The 18,651-nt window shown below is 52.9% G+C and overlaps 1 protein-coding gene across 1 annotated transcript; it reads right to left on the reverse strand.

Moving 5' to 3' along the window:
• Positions 1–1,823: 1,823 nt before the first annotated feature.
• Positions 1,824–4,538, reverse strand: RD3 (RD3 regulator of GUCY2D). The gene is made up of 2 exons (XM_060130900.1): positions 4,243–4,538; positions 1,824–2,115 (listed from the first exon to the last, which is right to left on the reverse strand). The coding sequence occupies exons 1-2, from the start codon at positions 4,536–4,538 to the stop codon at positions 1,824–1,826; spliced, it is 588 nt and encodes a 195-aa protein (XP_059986883.1).
• Positions 4,539–18,651: the final 14,113 nt, after the last annotated feature.

Consider the following 18,651-nt stretch of genomic DNA (forward strand, 5'->3'; position numbering starts at 1 on the left):
TTGTGTCATAGAATATATGAGATGTTTAAGGTGTGTATGTTTATTTAAGTGATTCTCAACTTTCACCAATCGTGTTAATGAGCCAATCAACTCCTTCATCATGATGGCGTTGGATGAGAGGTTGTCCACCATCCTGTGATTCTCTGTCCAGATATGAGTGAAAATATCCAAAACAAGATCATTAAAAAAATTTTTTTTTCCTACTAAGCTTTGTCAGGGAATATATAGATTTTCCCCCTGTTGATTTGTCTCCTCCTGGCATTTTATTTAGACTAACATTAAGACTCACTTGCATTTTCTGAGCATGCACTGAGAGTTGGGGGCAGACATGCCTACACCCATCCCCCACACCCAGCTTCAGCCCAGAGTATGTGGGGATGCCGCCTGGTCTTCTAGATTTGCCATTGTTGATCCACACATTGGATAATCCACATGCCCATCATCAAGATCTAACCAGTTAGGGGTTCCCTGGTGGCTCAGTGGTTAAGAATCCATCTGCCAATTCAGGGGACACGGGTTCGAGCCCTGGTCCAGGAAGAACCCACATGCCATCGAGCAACTAAGCCCGTGTGCCACAACTACTGAGTCTGCACTCTAGAGCCCACGAGCCACAACTACTGAGCCCACGTGCCACAACTACTGAAACCCACGTGCCTTGAGCCCATGATCTGCAACAGGAGAAGCCACCACAAAGAGAAGCCACCGCAGTGAGAAGCCTGCTCACTGCAACGAAGTGTAGCCCCCACTCGCTGCGAAAAAAGATCTAACCAGTTAGAAATGGAAGGACAGTGAAGCCTGTAAGGAGGTTCCAGACATTTCACTTCTGTGCCTTGAGGTCATTAGAGCTTTGGGCATCACTTTCTCTGAAGAAAGTCAGAGTAGGCACAACCAGATAGAGAAGGGACCCTGGAGTCAAAGGCCTGGCTCTCTGGAGCAGTGAGTCAGAAGGCCTTGAAGCTTAGCTTCTGGAAGCAGCTGCTGGGGACTGGCCACCTCCCATGTGACGACACTGTGGAGTGGGGTAATGGCAACCCCCTCTGTCCCCAGCTACTGCAGACCTCCACACCAGTGCCAAGGAGAGAGACGGGTCAGACCACAGGCAGGTGGAGATTAGCCACTGGACCTGTCCCATCACAGCCCAGGACTCAAGGACTCAGGAGCAGAGACTTACATGTATGGGAACAGTCTCACCACCCGTGGGATTTGGCTGCAGTTAATGGTGGCAGAAGCCTGACCCTCTCTCAGCCTCAGTTTCCTCATTCACTAGTTGAGGAGAGTGGACCTGTGATCCCTTTCAGCTCTCCCCATCCACCAGGCTGTGACCCACCTGCGGCGGTGAGACAGACCAGTCACTAGCAGAGAATGGACACCAGCCAACAGGTCCCCTCATCGTTACCCAGGGAGAGGGGGTGAATGGGACATCCCTAAGTTGGGGTAAGAGCTCATGACTTGGCAAAAGGCAGGGCAACTCTTCCCATTCCAGACAGAAGCTGAAGATGGGGAGCAGGTGGTGGTCTGTCTGCCCAGACCCTGAATCTCTGCGGGGCGGGGAAGGGTCCGCTCCAGCCGACTGGTGCAGGGGAGCAGGAGATTGTTGCTGCAGCTCCAAGCCCTGACTCTAGGCCTCGTGGTCCGTGGGAGAGGGCGGGCGGGGAGGGGTTGCTCCATCTTGAGGGAGTGTCCGGGGACGGGGCGGTCTCTTTGGCCCCGCGTCAGGGGCAGGGCAATAGGGAGGTTGCAGGACCCGGGATGACCCCGGCTTATCATGCCCCGCCCGCCCCCCCCCCCAGAGGTGGCTCTGCTCCCAGGCAGGAGAGGCGGGGTCAGTCCTCTTTTTGTGCCCGGAACTCTGGCATGCTCCAGGTACGGTGCAGCGGCGGCGCGTCCCGCTCCACGTCCTGGGAGATGGTGCGGATGTCGCTGGCGAAGGGGGTGATGCGCGCGCGGCTCCTGAAGGTGGCCAGGCTGCTGCGGGGCCGCAGGCTCCACTGACGGGTCAGCTTGTGCGCCTCCTCCTCCTGCTTCATCCTCTCCAGGACTTCCTGCAGCACCGAGCGGAAGAGCCGGGACACCTCCTGCACCTCGGGCTCCTGCTCTGCCATCAGCTGCCGGAACCTGGGTGCGGAGGCGGGGAGAAGAAGAGGGGAAGCGGTGGGGCTATCGCCCGGGCGTGGCACGTGGCCGGTGTCTCACCCCACGGGCGTCCCTGGACACCCCCGTGGACAATTCCTGTTCCCTCCGCTTCCCCACTTCCTGTGAAGTGGATCAGAACCCACCCCACCTCCGCCGTGCTGCAGCCCATCCTGAGTTACAGCTCTTCCACTTCTGGCCTCCATGAGACTCCTTGAGACTCAGCTTCCTCATCTGTAAACTGGGGTCATCATAGCTACCTTTCTGTGAGGTGTAATGCGCTAACATCTGTAAAGATCCTGGCACTCACCTCGGGTTATCGATGCAGTAGCGACTGACGCCCACTGCTCTCTGGGACTTTTCTGGCTAACACTCTCCCACCCTTCTGCCCTCACTGGCCAGCATGATCTCTCTGAAATGTATGTCCGATTATGTGATATTCCTTCTATAGCTTCCCGCCACCTCCTGGGTGAGGGTGAGCTGTTTGGCCATGCACACCGGGCTCCCTGCTACTTCCCTTGTCTGTGTTGCAGCCAGGAGTGTGGCCCCAGGTTCTCCTGGATGCCAAGGTGTTTCCTTTGCCAAAAATGTCTCTGGCTTGGAGCTCCAGAATGAAGGATAGCTAGCAAGTCCGTGTGATACCTAATTTCCTCCACCATATTAAGAGTCAGGACTTCTCAGACCTTTCAGCAGTGAGACAGGAAATGTGATGGGACAATCATCATATGAGCATCCCCAGCCTCCCCCTCACGTATGAGGTTTGGTTGCTTTGCCAGCCTAGATTCTCTCAGCACCACTCCCATGACCATCCCCACCCCTGTCCCCAGGGTGCTTCTGGAACTGTATACATTTGGGGGGCTTCCATGGTGCAGAATAAGAAAAATGGGGGAGGGTAAGATTCCCAGCCTGGAGGAAGAAGCGGGGGGTGGTATAAGACTACAAAACCCAAAGGAGTATGAATAGGACTGAAGAAGGAGGAGATTTTAGGGGAATTTTGAAGAAGAAGGTGTACAATAGATGCATCTGTTGGTTGAAGAGATGAGTGAGGGAAGATTTGGGGATACTAAGGGGGACTTTAAGATGTTTTACTGTGGATCTGTATTCCTTTACTAGTGTTCGAGAAATGCAGGTAAAGAACTTTAGTTTTGAAACTACTTTTGGCTCTTGGACTCTGCTTCCTTGATTTCAACACGCATCCAACTGAGACTGGACCGTGTAGATCACAGCTTTACTAAGGTTACACTGATATGCAGCAACATGATTGTACTCAAGCTCTAAATGTCCAGTGCCCTAGGGCTCTGAAACCTTCACACACAAGCGCGCACACACAGGCACACACACACACACACATCCCTTAGACGAGCTAGTGTGAAATAAGATAATTGAGAAACCAATTTTGGAGAGCTTATATGGTGAAACCTCTCTCAGAAGGTAACATGGAAGATGAACTGTTGAAAGAGAGGGAGCCAGCCACGTTACAACCAGGATGATAACAGTCCAGAGAGGGAGAACAGAAAGCTAGAAGACCTGGGGTTCTTTCCTATCAAAACTCACATGTTGTTTTTGTTTGGGAAACATATTGGTTTGGTTATTTTTTGTACTGCTGGAAGCAGGAGGGGAGGCGGGCTGGGCGCAGGCTGGGATGTGGGTGTTTTGGCAGGAGATGGGACACCCTCTAGCAAGGCTTCGGACCTGGGGCCCGAGATTAGCTGTGAACGCTTGGGGGCCCGACGCATGTAGGTCAGGGATCTGGGGGTTCTGCAGCTAGTGGTGACCCCAAACAGAACACAGACTGTACATTTACCAGTAGGTTTGTTTTTTAGGCCACAGTTTCTACTGCAAATAAACCTGAGTTCTTTTCTGCAAAAACAAAAACAAAAACCTCACGTGCCTCCGGGAGCTGCCTCCCACCTCCCTCTGAGCCCCGAGTCCTGGCCTGGCCTTCCATGGCTTCTTTCAGATTCTTCCCCCTGTCTTGCTCCTTTTAACAGATACCTGTCCCATCCAGGCCCCAGGCTCCAGTCCTGGTAGCCTCAGGCCCCTGTCACTGCTGCCACTCTCCCTGGAGCCTGCAGCCCAACCGCTGGTCCCTGTCCCAGTGCCAGGAGTTACCTGAGGATGGCGGGCCCACAGTAGGATGGGTGGATCTTGGCGCAGACGTCCTCTAGTTGCAGCCTCTCCCCGGGGCTGAGGTCGTAGGTGGGCCGGGGCGCGCTGGCCAGCCAGCTGTAGTCCACTCCAGTGCAGATCTTCCTGACGGCATTGCTGCGCTCCCACTGCTGCCTCTCAGCCTCTCGCATCTGCCCCTCCAGCTCCACCATGAGTGTCTCCAGCACCATCTGAGCCGGACTCCGAGACGACAGCCGTGGCGGAGACTCGTTCCACCGGAGCCATGGGATGAGGGACATGGCCCCCCCAGGCCCTGCCGAGACAGGGCAGGAGTGTGTCTGCCTTGGGCCCCTCTGTCACTTAGGGTGGCAAGAACAAGGGGGAGGGAGCTGAGACCCGAGTGAGAAGACTGCTGCCCCCTCACAGCTGGGTGGCCTCAAGTAAGTCATTTAACCTCTCTGAGCAGTCATTTCTAATTCTGCAAGACAAGGTAATCTTGCTGTGAGAAGCAGTTGTGAATAAACTTGGGAAGTTCCAAGCACCACATAAAAGTAAGATAATTTCATGGTTATAAAAATCCATAAAGCATCCAGATGATTGAGACTCCTGAATCCTTGCTAACTCCAAACAAAGATGGAAACAAACTGTTAAAAACAAGACAACATGTCCAAAATGGAGTCACTTATGCTAAGCCCCACATCACCAAACCAAGACTTTAAATTACAGTTGCAGCTCTTCCAGAAATGGAATCTTAAACCAGTCAAGTAATCTGCCTGATAGACCTCTGCCATCCCCTAAAGGAAAGCAAAAACCAACCTGCAATTTTTTTTTTTTTTTTGCGGTACGCGGGTTTCTCACTGTTGTGGCCTCTCCCGTTGCGGAGCACAGGCTCCGGACGCGCAGGCTCAGCGGCCATGGCTCACGGGCCCAGCTGCTCCGCGGCATGTGGGATCTTCGTGGACCGGGGCACGAACCCGTGTCCCCTGCATCGGCAGGCAGACTCTCAACCACTGCGCCACCAGGGAAGCCCCAACCTGCTTTTTTTGCCTAGTATAATGTCCTTGTTCTCACTCCCTTCTGCCTATACAACTCTCATTTTGTACAGCTCCTCAGAGCTCCTTGATATATGCTAGATTGGATGCTGCCCAATTCAAATCGATTTTTTGCTCAAATAAACTCTTAAAAAATTTTTAATATGCCTGAGTTTACCTTTTAACAATAGTGTATGGCTGAGCATAATCTTATCTCTATGATTTAAGGGGAAATACACACACGCACGCACACACACACACACACACAAACACACACACTCAGAACATATGCCTACATCCTGTATCAACGTAACAGGAAAACACCCTAAGTTTCTAAATGTCCCCAACCTGTTGCTGAAGGAAGCTTAGGATATTATCCTGTAAATGATACAACTTAGCCACCATTCGTTCATTCATTTATTCATCATGCATCAATCAGAAGCATGAATTAAGCACAGTGTACATATCTGTGGAGGAACACAAACGTGAAATCATGTCTGGACCCTGCTCTACAGCAGACACGAGACTTGATGTGTAGAAACCATAACATCAGTGGAAAGAAATAAATGTGACTGGCGAAGCATAGAGTCAGTATTGCTGGGGTGGGGGAGGGGAAGGAGTGACTGGATGATGAAAGGGGTCCTAGAAGGCTTTGTGGATGAGAGGAGGCTGATGGGTAAGTGCAGGCTTCAAATGCACACACTGATGGAGATGTCCCAGGTGGAGGATCCAGCCATGGTGCAAGGTGAGACGTGCGCAAGAAGCATCAGGTGTGACTGCAGGGACCCTAACTCATCATAGTATTCCCACAGGGTCTTGCTCAGTACAGGTTTGGTGAATGACTAATTGACTAGATGAATGAATGAGTGAATAAATGGATGGATGGATGGATGGACAGGTGAGCGAGTGAATGGACTGCCATCTCAGGCATGCCCTGCTGCCTGCCGGAAGTGGGTTTGTGCCTCTGACAACAGTGAAGGCAAGCTCCATTCCTGGGCTAAAACCTGAAGTGGGTCTTTGAGGTGATCGCCCTCCCCCTCCTATACCCTTCCCCCTTCAAGCAGCTCCCCCTTCCATGAGCCAATGGTCCTCTTCCTGCCTAGACCCTCCAGTTGCAGAGAACAGAGATTCAATGAACTCAGTCTCAACAACATGGCCATGAGGCATGTGTCACCTCCTGGGGACATATGTATTTTTAGGCAGCTCTCCCACCACCCTGCACCCATGATGCTTAGCCCAGAGAAATGAACTGTTAATGCTGGAGAATCAGACACAAATGGGAAAATTATTATGAGGTAGCAGTAGCTTTCTGGAGTGGCACAAATCAAGCTTCCGACTTACACATGGAGACTTGAAAACAACCAGTTTCCTTAGCAACCATGGTACTTAGAAAATCTAATAAAGTTCATCCTCCACTTAGTCTGAGCATATCACCAATGGAGGCCTCAGATTATACCCCGACTCCTTTCTGCGAGGTTGGGAGGGAAGGACAGACCATCAGACCCTGCTATTGGGGTCAGGGGCAATTAGGACCTTTTCTTCTCAGCCTTCACTGCTTCATGTGTCCAGAATAATGTATTTGGGCAATAGTGTGGGGAAGGGGTTGGGAGATGGAGGTGGGCTCTGTCTCGTCCTGAGAGCCGTGAGCCCCAGGAACCTCTGCCTAAGGCCAAGGGATCCGATCAATCAGGCAGAGAGATGTTGTAACTGAATATGTTGTTTTTCCCGGAACGTTTGTGTTTTCAAAAGAACACAGGTCAGGTGGATGCTTGACACCAAAAGAGTGAATGGTGTCATTTCAGGTGTTCATTCAGCTCCACTGACGGCATCTCAAAATATGGCTCATGGTCTCAGCCGGGGCTCCTGGCTATGCTGGGCCATTTCATAGCTCCATGCCCTGGTCAGTGCCCCTCCTTAGCATAGACGTTTAGTTTTAGGGTCAACTCCCCTCTGAAGCCTTTTCTGATACTCCCACCTCACAGGTAGATGTGACTCCTCTCTACCTTGCACCCTGACCGAGCTCGGCATAGACATTTTTCATAGCCCCAGGAAGACTTTATGGGGTGTGACTATCTACCTCCCCTGACACTGTGGGTCCTGTGTAGGCAGGGACTGTGCTTCATGCACCCTTCCATCCCTGGTGCTGGGTACATAGGGCAGTAGGTTCTTAATAAATGCCAGATGAATGAGTGAATGAATGCATGATCAAAGAGCAAGCCCCATGGCTCTGACCTACCCCAAATAAGAGAGCATTTGTCAGGGGTCAAGGGAAAGACAATCTCTCCTCTGGCCCTCATGGCTCCACATTCTCCCCGACAGCTGGAGATTCCACCAAGATCTTGTGAATACCTGATGGGGGCCTTGGGCAGACCTGTGACTTAGCTATGGGGTTACACTCCTTGGTCTACCGGCCACCTGTCTCACTTCCTGGAGACACCGTCTCGGAACTCGTGTGGGTGCCCTACCCTAGCCTTCCTTGAGTTGTGGCTGTTCGCTGGGGCTCTGTCAGAGGTGGTCTCCTCATTTTAATGACCTCACCCTTTCACATGTTTCCGATTACTACCTGAATGTTGAGAGTTCCCAAATCAAAATCCATAACCCAGTTGTCCTCTAAGCTCCAGGTCAGGGTCTCCACATGCCTCCTGGACACCTCCCCTTGTAGCTTCCACTTGCATTTCAACTCAAGCTCCCCATCTCCCTCCCCACTGACTGCTGCTTCTCCCAGGTTGCCAGCTTGGTGGCGGGTATAGCTTCGTTGCCCAACCTGATGGCACCATCCCTGTCATGTCCCTTTGCCTCATCTGTCAAATCCTCTATGCAATTCCTATTGATTCTCCCAAATCTGTTCACTCTTTCTCCCTTCATTATTTCAAGCCTTGACCATCTGCCAGATATATTACAGCTGCCTCCTAGCTGGAAACCCAGGGCTGATCCTCCCAATTCAATCTCCACTCTATTTTCTTTCCACTATGGTGAAAAAAAAAAAACCACCATAAAATTTAGCAGCAGAAGCATTTTTAAGTGTGCAGTACAGTCGTGTTAACAATGTGTTTGTTGTTGTGCAGTAGAACTCTGGAACTTTGTCACCTTGTAAAACTGAAATCCTATACCCATTAAACAGCAATTTCCACTCTATTTTCTGAAGTGTGATCTTTCTAATTCATAAAACTGATCATGTCACTATCTTGTTTTCATTTGATACCATAACACAGTGCATGGGATCTGTGAGCTGTATAAGGGCCCCCTATACAGCTGCCCCTACCCCCCAAAAGTGTCATTGGCTTCAAAATAGAAATAGAAATCTATAAACTTGAAATTAATAAATTAATAGTAATTCCAAATCCGAGTTATAAAACTCCTTTCAACGTTTTTGTTAAAAAATAACTGTAATGTGGGTTCATTTGATGATGTTTGATGTGATGTGAAGCAAGGCCTTCAATAGTAAAGGCGTCTAGGGCCTGTGAACATCTTCACATCATCCTATATTTAAGCCCTGGGATGCTTAAAGGCTTTCAATGATTCCCGATTATCCTCAAGATTAGACTCAGACCCCTTAAGTGGCTTCAAGGCCCTTTGTCATGTGGCTCCTGTTTACGTCTTCAGCCTCACCTCTCAGCAAACTTCCCCTCCCCCAGTCCTCCCCCAACACGCTCTCACACCCCCCCCTCCATTCCCCTAATGCACCCGGCTCTCCCTTGCTTTCAGGCCTTTGCACATCCCTAGAACACTTTCGGTCTCCTCAATTAGTGAATAAATCCTAGCTCAGCTCTTAGCTCCTACTCTGCTTCCTTTAGGAGACTTCCCAATCCTCCCTGACCAAGCTCCCAGGTTGCTCTGTGCTCACCCCGTCACGGCACAGTCACAGTGAACCACGATTGCCTGTGTGTCCATCTCCCTCTCCAGCGGGAGCAAGGAACCAGGTCTTGAGCAGCATCCTACCCAGGCCCCAGCACCAGGCACAGGGTCTGGCCTATAGCAGGTGCTCAATGGACATCCATAAATAAACGGAGTGATACTTATTTTCTAACTTGTTTGGATAAATACCAGAGTGATGGATAATGTTGCCATGTGGTGCTTTAGTCCTTGCTCTGTGTGTGTGTGTGTGTGTGTGTGTGTGTGTGTGTGTGTGTGTGCAGCTGGGCCAGAAATCTACCTAGGCAATCCCTTCCCATTCCAAAATTTCTCACCCTTTCTAAGCCCATTTTGAGGGATTCATCTTTGGGTCAAGTGCTGCCCTCCTTAAGGACCTTTATTTCTTCTTAGTCTGGAATTGCATTTAAGCTGAAAGGAGGCAGCAAGAGAATGGTTTGGTGTTGGAGGGTCTTCCTGCAGCTGGGAGAAATATAGAAGAAAGAGGAAGTGGGAGGCCAGAAGACAGCTTTTGTCTCTAGGGAACCCAGCGTCCTAACATCCACTCCAGGCCTGGTGGGGGGCACTGGGCTTGAGTAGCTGGCCCACGGCTCACATGTGCAAGGGACCTGGAGCAGTGCTGTAGATAGAAGCTCACGTACCATATATTTAAATATTCACAAGTTACAAATTAAGCTAACAAACTATTCAATAAAATACCTTCTGCTTCCTTCCTTGTTAAATACACCTTTGTAACAACTGGGAGGGTCTGATTCGAGCTGAGAATTCTTGGATGCCAAAGGGTTCTCCGCACCTCATACGTGGAGGTGTGTGTTGAACCAGCTGCTGGCCCTCAGCCTGTCCCCTCTCTCTAGTCACACCATGAGGGGCCTTGCAAATATGCAGAGGGTGCCCCAGCTTCACGTCCAGGGCCCACCCACACCCCTACCAATGGTGTCTCTTTGGCCCCCTCAGCCCTAGCGTTGCTCGCACGGTGATGTCATCCACCCTCAGAAGACTGGGCCCAGGGAGGTGGCCTGCTCTGGCTCTGGAAGTGGGCGGGCGACCATCTGGGCAAGGAGTTCTGGATCTCAGCACCTAAGACCTGACCTGTAGGGCAAGTGACCTCAGGGTGGGCACCTCTCTGTAATGCCCCAGACTCCTCATCCCTGCAGGTGGGGGAAGCCAGAGCACAGCCGGGGGTGGGAGGTGGCCTCTTCCCAGGTGGAAGGCTGTGCTCTTCACCCGAGCCAGCCTCTGAGATGGGTGCCCAGCCCACGACAGATGACAGAGCCTGGGGCGGTGATCCCACCTGAATCCTGGGCTCTGTAGGTTCTGAGCTTCTCTGGCCCGGGGAGGTGGGCTCTCACAGGGGCCGGACGGGGCTGTGGTGTTTGAAATGTCTCCTTCCCCCAGTCCCTGCCTCCCAGCCCGGGCTGGAGGCTTTGACAGAGATGAGGTTTCTGCCCGAGCTATTTGTGTCTCTGGTGCCAGCTGTTCTCACGGAGGCTCTTCAGCAGGTCCGATTAAGTTCTTAAGGGCCAAGGGGGGAGGGAGGGGGGGGGAGAGGAGGGGGGGAGAGGAGGGGGGGGGAGGAGGGGGGGAGAGGAGGAGGGAGGGAGAGGAGGAGGGGGGGAGAGGAGGAGGGAGGGAGAGGAGGAGGGGGGGGAGAGGAGGAGGGAGAGAAGGAGGGAGGGAGAGGAGGAGGGGGGGAGAGGAGGAGGGAGAGGAGGAGGGGGGGAGAGGTGGAGGGGGGGAGAGGAGGAGGGAGGGAGAGGAGAGGAGGAGGGAGGGAGAGGAGGGGGGGGGAGAGGAGGGGGGGGGAGAGGAGGAGGGAGGGAGAGGAGGAGGGAGGGAGAGGAGGAGGGAGGGAGAGAAGGAGGGAGGGAGAGGAGGAGGGAGGGAGAGGAGGAGGGAGGGAGAGGAGGAGGGAGGGAGAGGAGGAGGGAGGGAGAGGAGGAGGGAGGGAGAGGAGGAGGGAGGGAGAGGTGGAAGGAGGGAGAGAAGGAGGGAGGGACACAGGGACAGAGAGGCAGGTGGGCCAGAGGATGCCAGAGGTGGTTGGCTTATCCCAGGGCCTCCTCAGGACCTAAGTGAGGCCGTGTGAGTCTGTGTTGGGAAGCACCTGATTGGGGTGGGGTGGGGGGGTCTGATTAAGACTCAAGACGCCCAGAAGGCTCATCAAAACTGCTGTTGGGTGGTCTCCTCTGGGTGCTTTGCACAGTCGGATTCTGCCTTTCCCTTGCGTTGGATCAACCCTTGCGGCAGAGCCAAGCTCCTCAGTTTAGCTAAGGCCCCTCACTCCTGCTCACCTCCTGGCCATGGTGACTCCAGGACCTTCCCATTCAGGCAACAGCACCTACAATCTGCCTCCAATACATGAACATTGATTGAATCCTTATTTTTAAAAAAGTAGGACATTTGGGGAAATATGAATATGAGCTGTATGTTAGGGAATGAGTGTTGATTTTCTTGGGTATAAAAATGGTATTATGGTGATAGGGGAATCTTGACAAATAGCCCAGTCTTGGGAGGCGATGCTGACATCTTCCTGGCTAAAGTATCACGATGTCTTCAAAGTCTTACATCTGAATCATTCAGAAAATGTTGTGTGGGGCTTCCCTGGTGGCACAGTGGTTGAGAGTCCGCCTGCCGATGCAGGGGACACGGGTTCGTGCCCCGGTCCGGGAGGATCCCGCGTGCCGCGGAGCAGCTGGGCCCATGGGCTGTGGCCGCCGGGCCTGCGCATCCGGGGCCTGTGCTCTGCAGTGGGAGAGGCCACAGTGGTGGGAGGCCCACGTACCGCAAAAAAAAAAAAAAAGAAAATGTTGTGTGTATATACATACACATGCATCTAGATGGGGCAAAAATGGCAAAATATTAACAATCATTTTGTCCGGGGGTACTTATGGCTGTTTATTGCACATTTCTTCCAACTTTATTGCATGTTTGAGCAATTCGTAATTTAAAAGTTGGAACAAAGCTAGCTCAGAACTCATTTTCTGCAGGAAGCCTTCGCGATTCTTTCTACCTGGTAGGCTTGACTTGCCCCTCAGCACCTCTGCGCATGGTTTATATTGCACTCCTGGGTAGTGCCGTGGCATTTCTCCATAGGTGGGTTTGGTGTTGAGGTAGCAAACAGTGGCGTGTGCTGGGTGGGTCTGGGGTGGAGAGGCTGAAGCCCAGGCCCAGTTCTGACACATTCACAACTCAGCAAACACAGTGGGGAGTGTGTGCAGTTTACCTGTCACTCTGCAGGTCTGGGGCTCCCTCTAGGAGCATGCACTCGAGACAGGGATGGACACAATGAGATAAGCGATCTCAGGGCTGCAGTGGTGCCGTTCCACTGTCTGGAAGGGCGCTGACACCCAGTACAGCAAACAGCAGGCCGCTGCTCTTTAGTTCCTCGTCAGTTCAGAGGAAGGCCCATGTCGATTGGGCGGGTGGGGTAGTGGAGAGTCAAGGTTTTAGCAGAGAAAACCTAAGTTCAACTCCTATGCCCTTCCCTTCCTGCCCAGTGCTGCCTGTCCAAGTCACCTTCATTACTCCAAGCCTCAGTTTCCCTATCTGTAAGATGGGTTAATAAGGTACCTACTACAAGTTACTGTGAAGATTGAATAAGGTAACGTCCCTGTACGTGCTTTATAAACTAACAAGAAGTGGGTTCATCTAGGTCTGTGACTGTCTGTCCCTTGGGGCAGGGATTTGTACCCTGGGACCCATAGGGAGAATTCAGAGGTTTATAAACTCGGATAGGAAAAAAAAAATCTTTATTTCCACTACCTTTAACTGAAATGAAGTATTTCTGTCAGTTATGAATGCAGGCCCCCGACCACGACAGTATCAGTGCACCTGTGGCTTTATCTCCCACAGAGGTCACGGATCTTTTCATAACACTCTGAAATTGTTATTCTTGAAATATTGTTTGTGCTCGTCACTACTACGAAATCATGGTACTTACTAGCCCCACCACAGATTTTATTATTTTACATGTGAATACAGAGGCACGTATATTACTATATCTGAAATTGTTTTCTGATAGGGGTCTGGTTTCAGAAAAAACAAATTGATAGCTGCATTTCAATATAGTGATTTCTTCTGTAATCATACGAACTTAATTGTATGCATTTAGAAACATTTTGCCGAGAATGTGTCCACAGGCTTTACATACTTCTAAAGGGTCAAGGACCCCTTGGCTTGGTGTAAGCCTGACCCCAGCCCTGCTCCTGGCCTTGCTGGGCCCTCGGGTCCCAGCGACCTTAGGAAAGCCTTCACATGGTCTATTGCTGCCCTGTGGTGGCCCTCATCAAGTCCTTTCTCCTCCATCCTTTGCTTTTCTTTCTCCTTCCTTTCCCCTTCATTACCCTCCCACCTGCACATGCTCTGAGCCTTCCCTGCAGCCTATTTTTGAACATCTCTGGATGTCTTTTCCTGGCTCCCTGGGCGACACTGTCACCAGCTGTGGCTCGTTAGATGCGCTAAAGAGAAACCAACCCCATCCCTCAAGGGCAGGAGGAGTCTGGTTCAGGCAGTTAGCACTGGAGGGGACCAGGGGCAACTCAGCAGTGAGAACAATGCGGGGGGGGGGGGTGCCTGCGGAGTAGGTAGCAGGGCTCTGACCCCCGCCAGAGGCATGAGAGGTTCATCTGCCTCTGGTGGGTACCGAGGCCACCAGTCTCCCGCCATCGAGGGAAGGACGATGCAGTCCCTGCGAGGAGGCTGTTTTCTCTGTACAAAGCAGCCCCACCCAGGATCCACCTCTGAAGCTGGGCCCTAGCAGCTGAGCTGGGCATCTGCAGATCAGGGCAGGGGCTGCCCTGTGTGCCCGCCAAAACCCAGGAGCCCAGAGCAGCACCTCCGTGGGGCTGGCCCAGAGTGCAGGCAGTGTGGCTCTGCAGAAGCCAGACCCTGGGTGGGGGTCGGGGCCAGGGGGCCGGGGCCGGGCCAGGGGAGGGGCTGGGGCGGGGCAGAGGCCTCGAAGCAGGTGCGGAGAGTCGGTGCTCCCCACCCCACTACCACCACCCCCGCCGCCTACTGACCTTCCTCCCAGCCCTGTTTTTGCCAAGACCAGCTTTACAGATTACAAACTGACCTATTCCTCTTTGGCATCATAGAAAAATAACCTGTCATCCACGAAGCCAAGCGGGACTCAGCCTGACTTGTGGGCCTCCGCCCACCTGAAAACATCTACTCATCTTTTAAGACCCACCTCAAGGGTCAGCTCCCCCTGCAGCCTGCCCCTCACTGCCCCGCTGAGGTAGAAGGGCTCTCATCACAGTATCTGTAACACACACGTTTCTCCCTTTAGGGGTTATATTTCTCTTTCTCCGACTCGGCTATGAGCTCTGTGAGGGGAGATGCCCTGGTCCTTGTCTGAAGGGAGACACCGTGGTCTTCTTCTGAGAGAAGCCACAGTGGTCCTTGTCTGAAGGGAGACACCCTTGTCTCTGTCTCAGGGGAGGCTCCCAGGACTCTGTCAGAGGGGAGAGCCCTGGCCTTCAGATGATAGAAATCCCCCTCCAGCTGACCAGTAGGAGGGGGCTGATCCCACGGTGGCCACCAGACGCTCCTTCCCAAGCCTGATCCTCTCCCTGAAGCCCCTCCCCGCTCCATCTAGACCTGCCTTTCCGGGCGTGTTATGGGGACTCACAGACGGCTCTGTGGCCAGAGGGACTGAGGCCCACACATCACCCACGTGTCTTGGTCACTGTTGTGACCCGCGAGCCTGCTCTGAGCCTCGCACTTCATGGTGCTCGAGTCACAGTGCTCAGATCAATGAGAAAATCTCCGATTTGCGTTTGCCCTTGCTTTCCCCTGCTTGGGTCCTCCCCATAAAAGCAGAGGGGAAAAGGCGCAGGCTGGGTCCTCCCAGACGGGCTTGCTGCCTCCAGAGCCGACAGAAGCTGTGGCTTCCCGTGAGTTTATAAAGCAGGGACCAGGCCACGGCCCCGAGGACGCTGGAGAGTCCGCCGCCTCTTGGGGGACCAATGGGGACAGGTGGGGCCTCCCTGTGGCCATCTGGGCCCTGTACTTGGCCGGCTCAGTGAGCCGTCCCCATCTGCCCCAGCCCCGAGGCCGCCGGGCCCAGCGCAGTCTCTCCCGGCCTCTGCTCTAACCTCTAAGGGCGCGACTGCTCTTGGGATGCCGGTGGGTTAGCTGCTGTCCCCTGGGGAGGCGACCCTCTTACCTGGTTTTCTGAGGTCCGGCTCTGTGCAGGTGAAAGGTCCCACGGGGGTCCTTCTTTCTGCTTCCCGGTCTGGGAGGAAAGAGTGTCTGGATCTCCAGGGAAACGCAGAACTTTCGGCAGCCACAGGAGGACAGGGTAGAGGGAAGACTGAATCTAAACGCCTCCTTCCTTCTTCTCTTGTGTTGCCGGTTGCTGCCTCATGCTTTTTCCTCTCTTTCTATCTCTCAGAAGTTGTGCTGAGAGAAAAAAACACTGGCCAGAGAAGGGATGCACCCTGGACTGGTGTTTGTGGTGTGTCGTGTGTGTGCGTGTGTGTGCGTGTGCATGTGCGTGTGCGTCTGCGTGTGCGTGTGTGTGCGTGTGCGTGTGCGTCTGTGTGTGTGTGTGCGTGTGCGTGTGCGTCTGTGTGTGTGCGTGTGTGTGTGTGCGCGTGTGTGTGTGTGCGTGTGCGTGTGTGTGTGTGTGTGTGTGTGTGTGTCCCTAGAGGCTGGAACCACACAGTTCCTCTGATAACCCTGGAGGCGGCCTAGGTCCTGATTGGCGGTTGCCATGGAGACCCACCTAAGCCTCTTTCACCTGAGCTGTATTATCTGAAGAGGGAGCCTCTGTGACCTGACAGTCACCTGAGAAGACCCAGGGGGTGAGAGCGGGCCTGTGTCCAGACGGCATTCTCCACCCCATCCTCCCCCAGCGGGCAGCTGGGGTGGCACAAACTGGGGGAGCCAAACCTCGCTCGCTGCACCCTCTGTAGAGCCCTAGGTGGACCTGCTCGGGGCAGATGTTTCCAGCTACTTGGTGAACGGTTCCTGGCCGGAACCCACTCTTTCCACCCACTCCCTCCACCAGGAGAGGAGTGATTCAGGAACCGAGGGGAGGGGCCTTCACCTTTAATCACCGCATCCTCACCTGTCTTCCTCTTTGCTAATCGAAACTCTCTCCTTCCCTCAAGTCAAGCTCAAGTGCAGAAAGTTCTCCTGATGTTCTGGAGGAGGAGCGAGGCTGAGGAAATAATCCAGGGACAGGAGGAAAAATGGACTGTGAGTATTGAGTCTGAGGTATTTGAGCTAACACGAGGGGCTGGCGGGAGCCCTCCCGTTCCTGTTCTCCCGAATCCCACATTCACCTCTGGGCCTCCTGCCTGCCTGTGCCCTGGACACTCTCACTTGCAGGCTATTCTGGCTACGGGCCCACGTGGGCCAGACTGCCCCCAACAGACATCAGAAATCCATGCATGCTGCACTCAGGGGTGCTCGAGTGGGTGCTAAGCTGCATGGCAATAGACGCAAGTGATGCTGTACCAGGTACCAGGTGGGAGAGTGACTGCTGGATACATCTTGTCCTGATTGTATTGAAAATAAAGCAGAAGGCATCGCCAAGAAGAAATTAAACCACGCCTGATGAGCTGCCTCACACTGCGCACCCGCCCACCTGCAGCTTTGACTGTGTTCCTGGTTGAAACGCCACTTTGCGCTTCCTCTGTGGCTGGTTCCATTAGGCTTCTCTGCCGTCCCTCCTCATCCAGCCGCTCAAGCAGGGGTCTTGAGTCAGGAGCTGGGCCATACACCTCTCTTGACCAGTTCACAGCCCAACTGTCCCAAAGACTGGGAAGGTCTCTTGGGGACGGGAGACTCCCATGTTTTGAGGAGCTGAAGTTGACCTCTTTGCACTCACAGTTCCCTGGTGGCCTCCACCCCAGGACCAGCTAAGGCCAGAGCAGCCTGGGGCAGGTAGCCAGGAGTCCCCACCTCTGAGCATCCCACCGCTATCCTGACATCCTGATGCAAGGGCAGAAATTCCAAGGCATTTCCATGCTGGGGAGAAGGGAAGAGCGGGATTTTGGGAAAGTTGCTAAAAAGTGGTGAGAAGAGGTCAGTGACTAAGTCACCAATTCGTTCCTGAAGCACATATGTCTAGAGCACTGTTGTGCGCAGGCATACCAGTTGCTGGCTGAGGGTGTGTGATCCCATTCCCCTCCCCCTCGCTCCACGCTTCCCAGACAAGCCCCCATGAGGCTGGGTCGGATGAGTAAAAGGTGGAATTCTTGCAGGAGAGTGGGGAGCAGAGACAGTATTAGGGTTCAGAGCTAAATGCCTTTATCTTCCTGCTCTATAATCTTGGGTCCACCACAGACCATTCTATTTGCATGAAAAAATTCATCCCGTGGATTAGTCTTAAAACCTCACCCTCGGATTGGGAGGGAGACGCAAGAGGGAGGAGATATGGGGATATATGTATATGTATAGCTGATTCACTTTGTTATAAAGCAGAAACTAACACACCACTGTAAAGCAATTATACTCCAATAAAGATGTTAAAAAAAAAAACCTCACCCTCAAATGCACACACACACACACACACACACATACAATTAATGTAAAAGAGATCATGCCGGTTCTGAGCCATCAAAGGAAGCTCCCTTTGCAGCAGTGTGCGAAGGACTCCTGACCTGTGACTCTGGGGAACATGCACGTAGATGACCAGGTTCTTAGCATCCTCCCTCTCGACACAGCTGGCCCCTTCCCTGTACTTTTTTTTTTTCCTTCCCTGTACTTTTCAGTGACGCCTTCAACCAGGAGAGGGGGGGTCCTTGCCTCCCTCCTCCCTCCCCCACCTGCTGCCGCGACACCACAAAGAGGGCTCAGTGTTTGTGTTGACTGCTCATTTCTTTTCATCTGTTAGCCTGTGGAGGCTCTGTGATTATCCACGCTGAGTGTGAGTTTGTACTGGGGAGAGAAGGCGGTTGTAGTTTTTTTTCTCTCATTTGGCATCAGTGGAGGTTGTCAAAGCATAGGTAAATATTCAGCAACCATTCCATTCAAATGGAGAAACACCAGTGGGGCCCGTGACATGGCCTCACAGGTGGCGTTGGATGAATAAATTGGAGATGTGGAGCTACTAAGCCATGGGGTGCAGGGCTGGATTAAAAACTGTGAGGAAATTGGAGGAGAGCCCTGATGCCAGATGTCAGGCTGCTCTTGTCGGGTGCTTTTCCTGTTCCCTCCTCCTTGGCTTCCTTCCAGGCTGTGGGAACCAGTCCAAACCATTCCTAAGCACTCGGTCATTCATTGGGTTTTCAGAGCCCTGCGGAAGATTTGTGTGGCCTGACTGAGAGTGAATGAAACTGACACAGTAGTCATAGGTACAGACCAGACTTGCATTTACCCATGCTCTTCTCTGCAGGCAGCCCTCCTTCCACTCCTGTGGCCACATTTCCTTCTCCAGCCAGAGGAAGCATTGCAGCTGACTACAGGAAAATGGGAACCTCACCGTCTCCCAGCTGGCTTGCTTAAGCCCCTACTGCTTCTCTCTCTCCTTCTTTTCCCTTTCCCCTCTCTTCCATTTAGC

Source organism: Lagenorhynchus albirostris, chromosome 2 (assembly GCF_949774975.1).
Source record: "Lagenorhynchus albirostris chromosome 2, mLagAlb1.1, whole genome shotgun sequence".
NCBI classification, from domain to species: Eukaryota; Metazoa; Chordata; class Mammalia; order Artiodactyla; family Delphinidae; genus Lagenorhynchus; species Lagenorhynchus albirostris.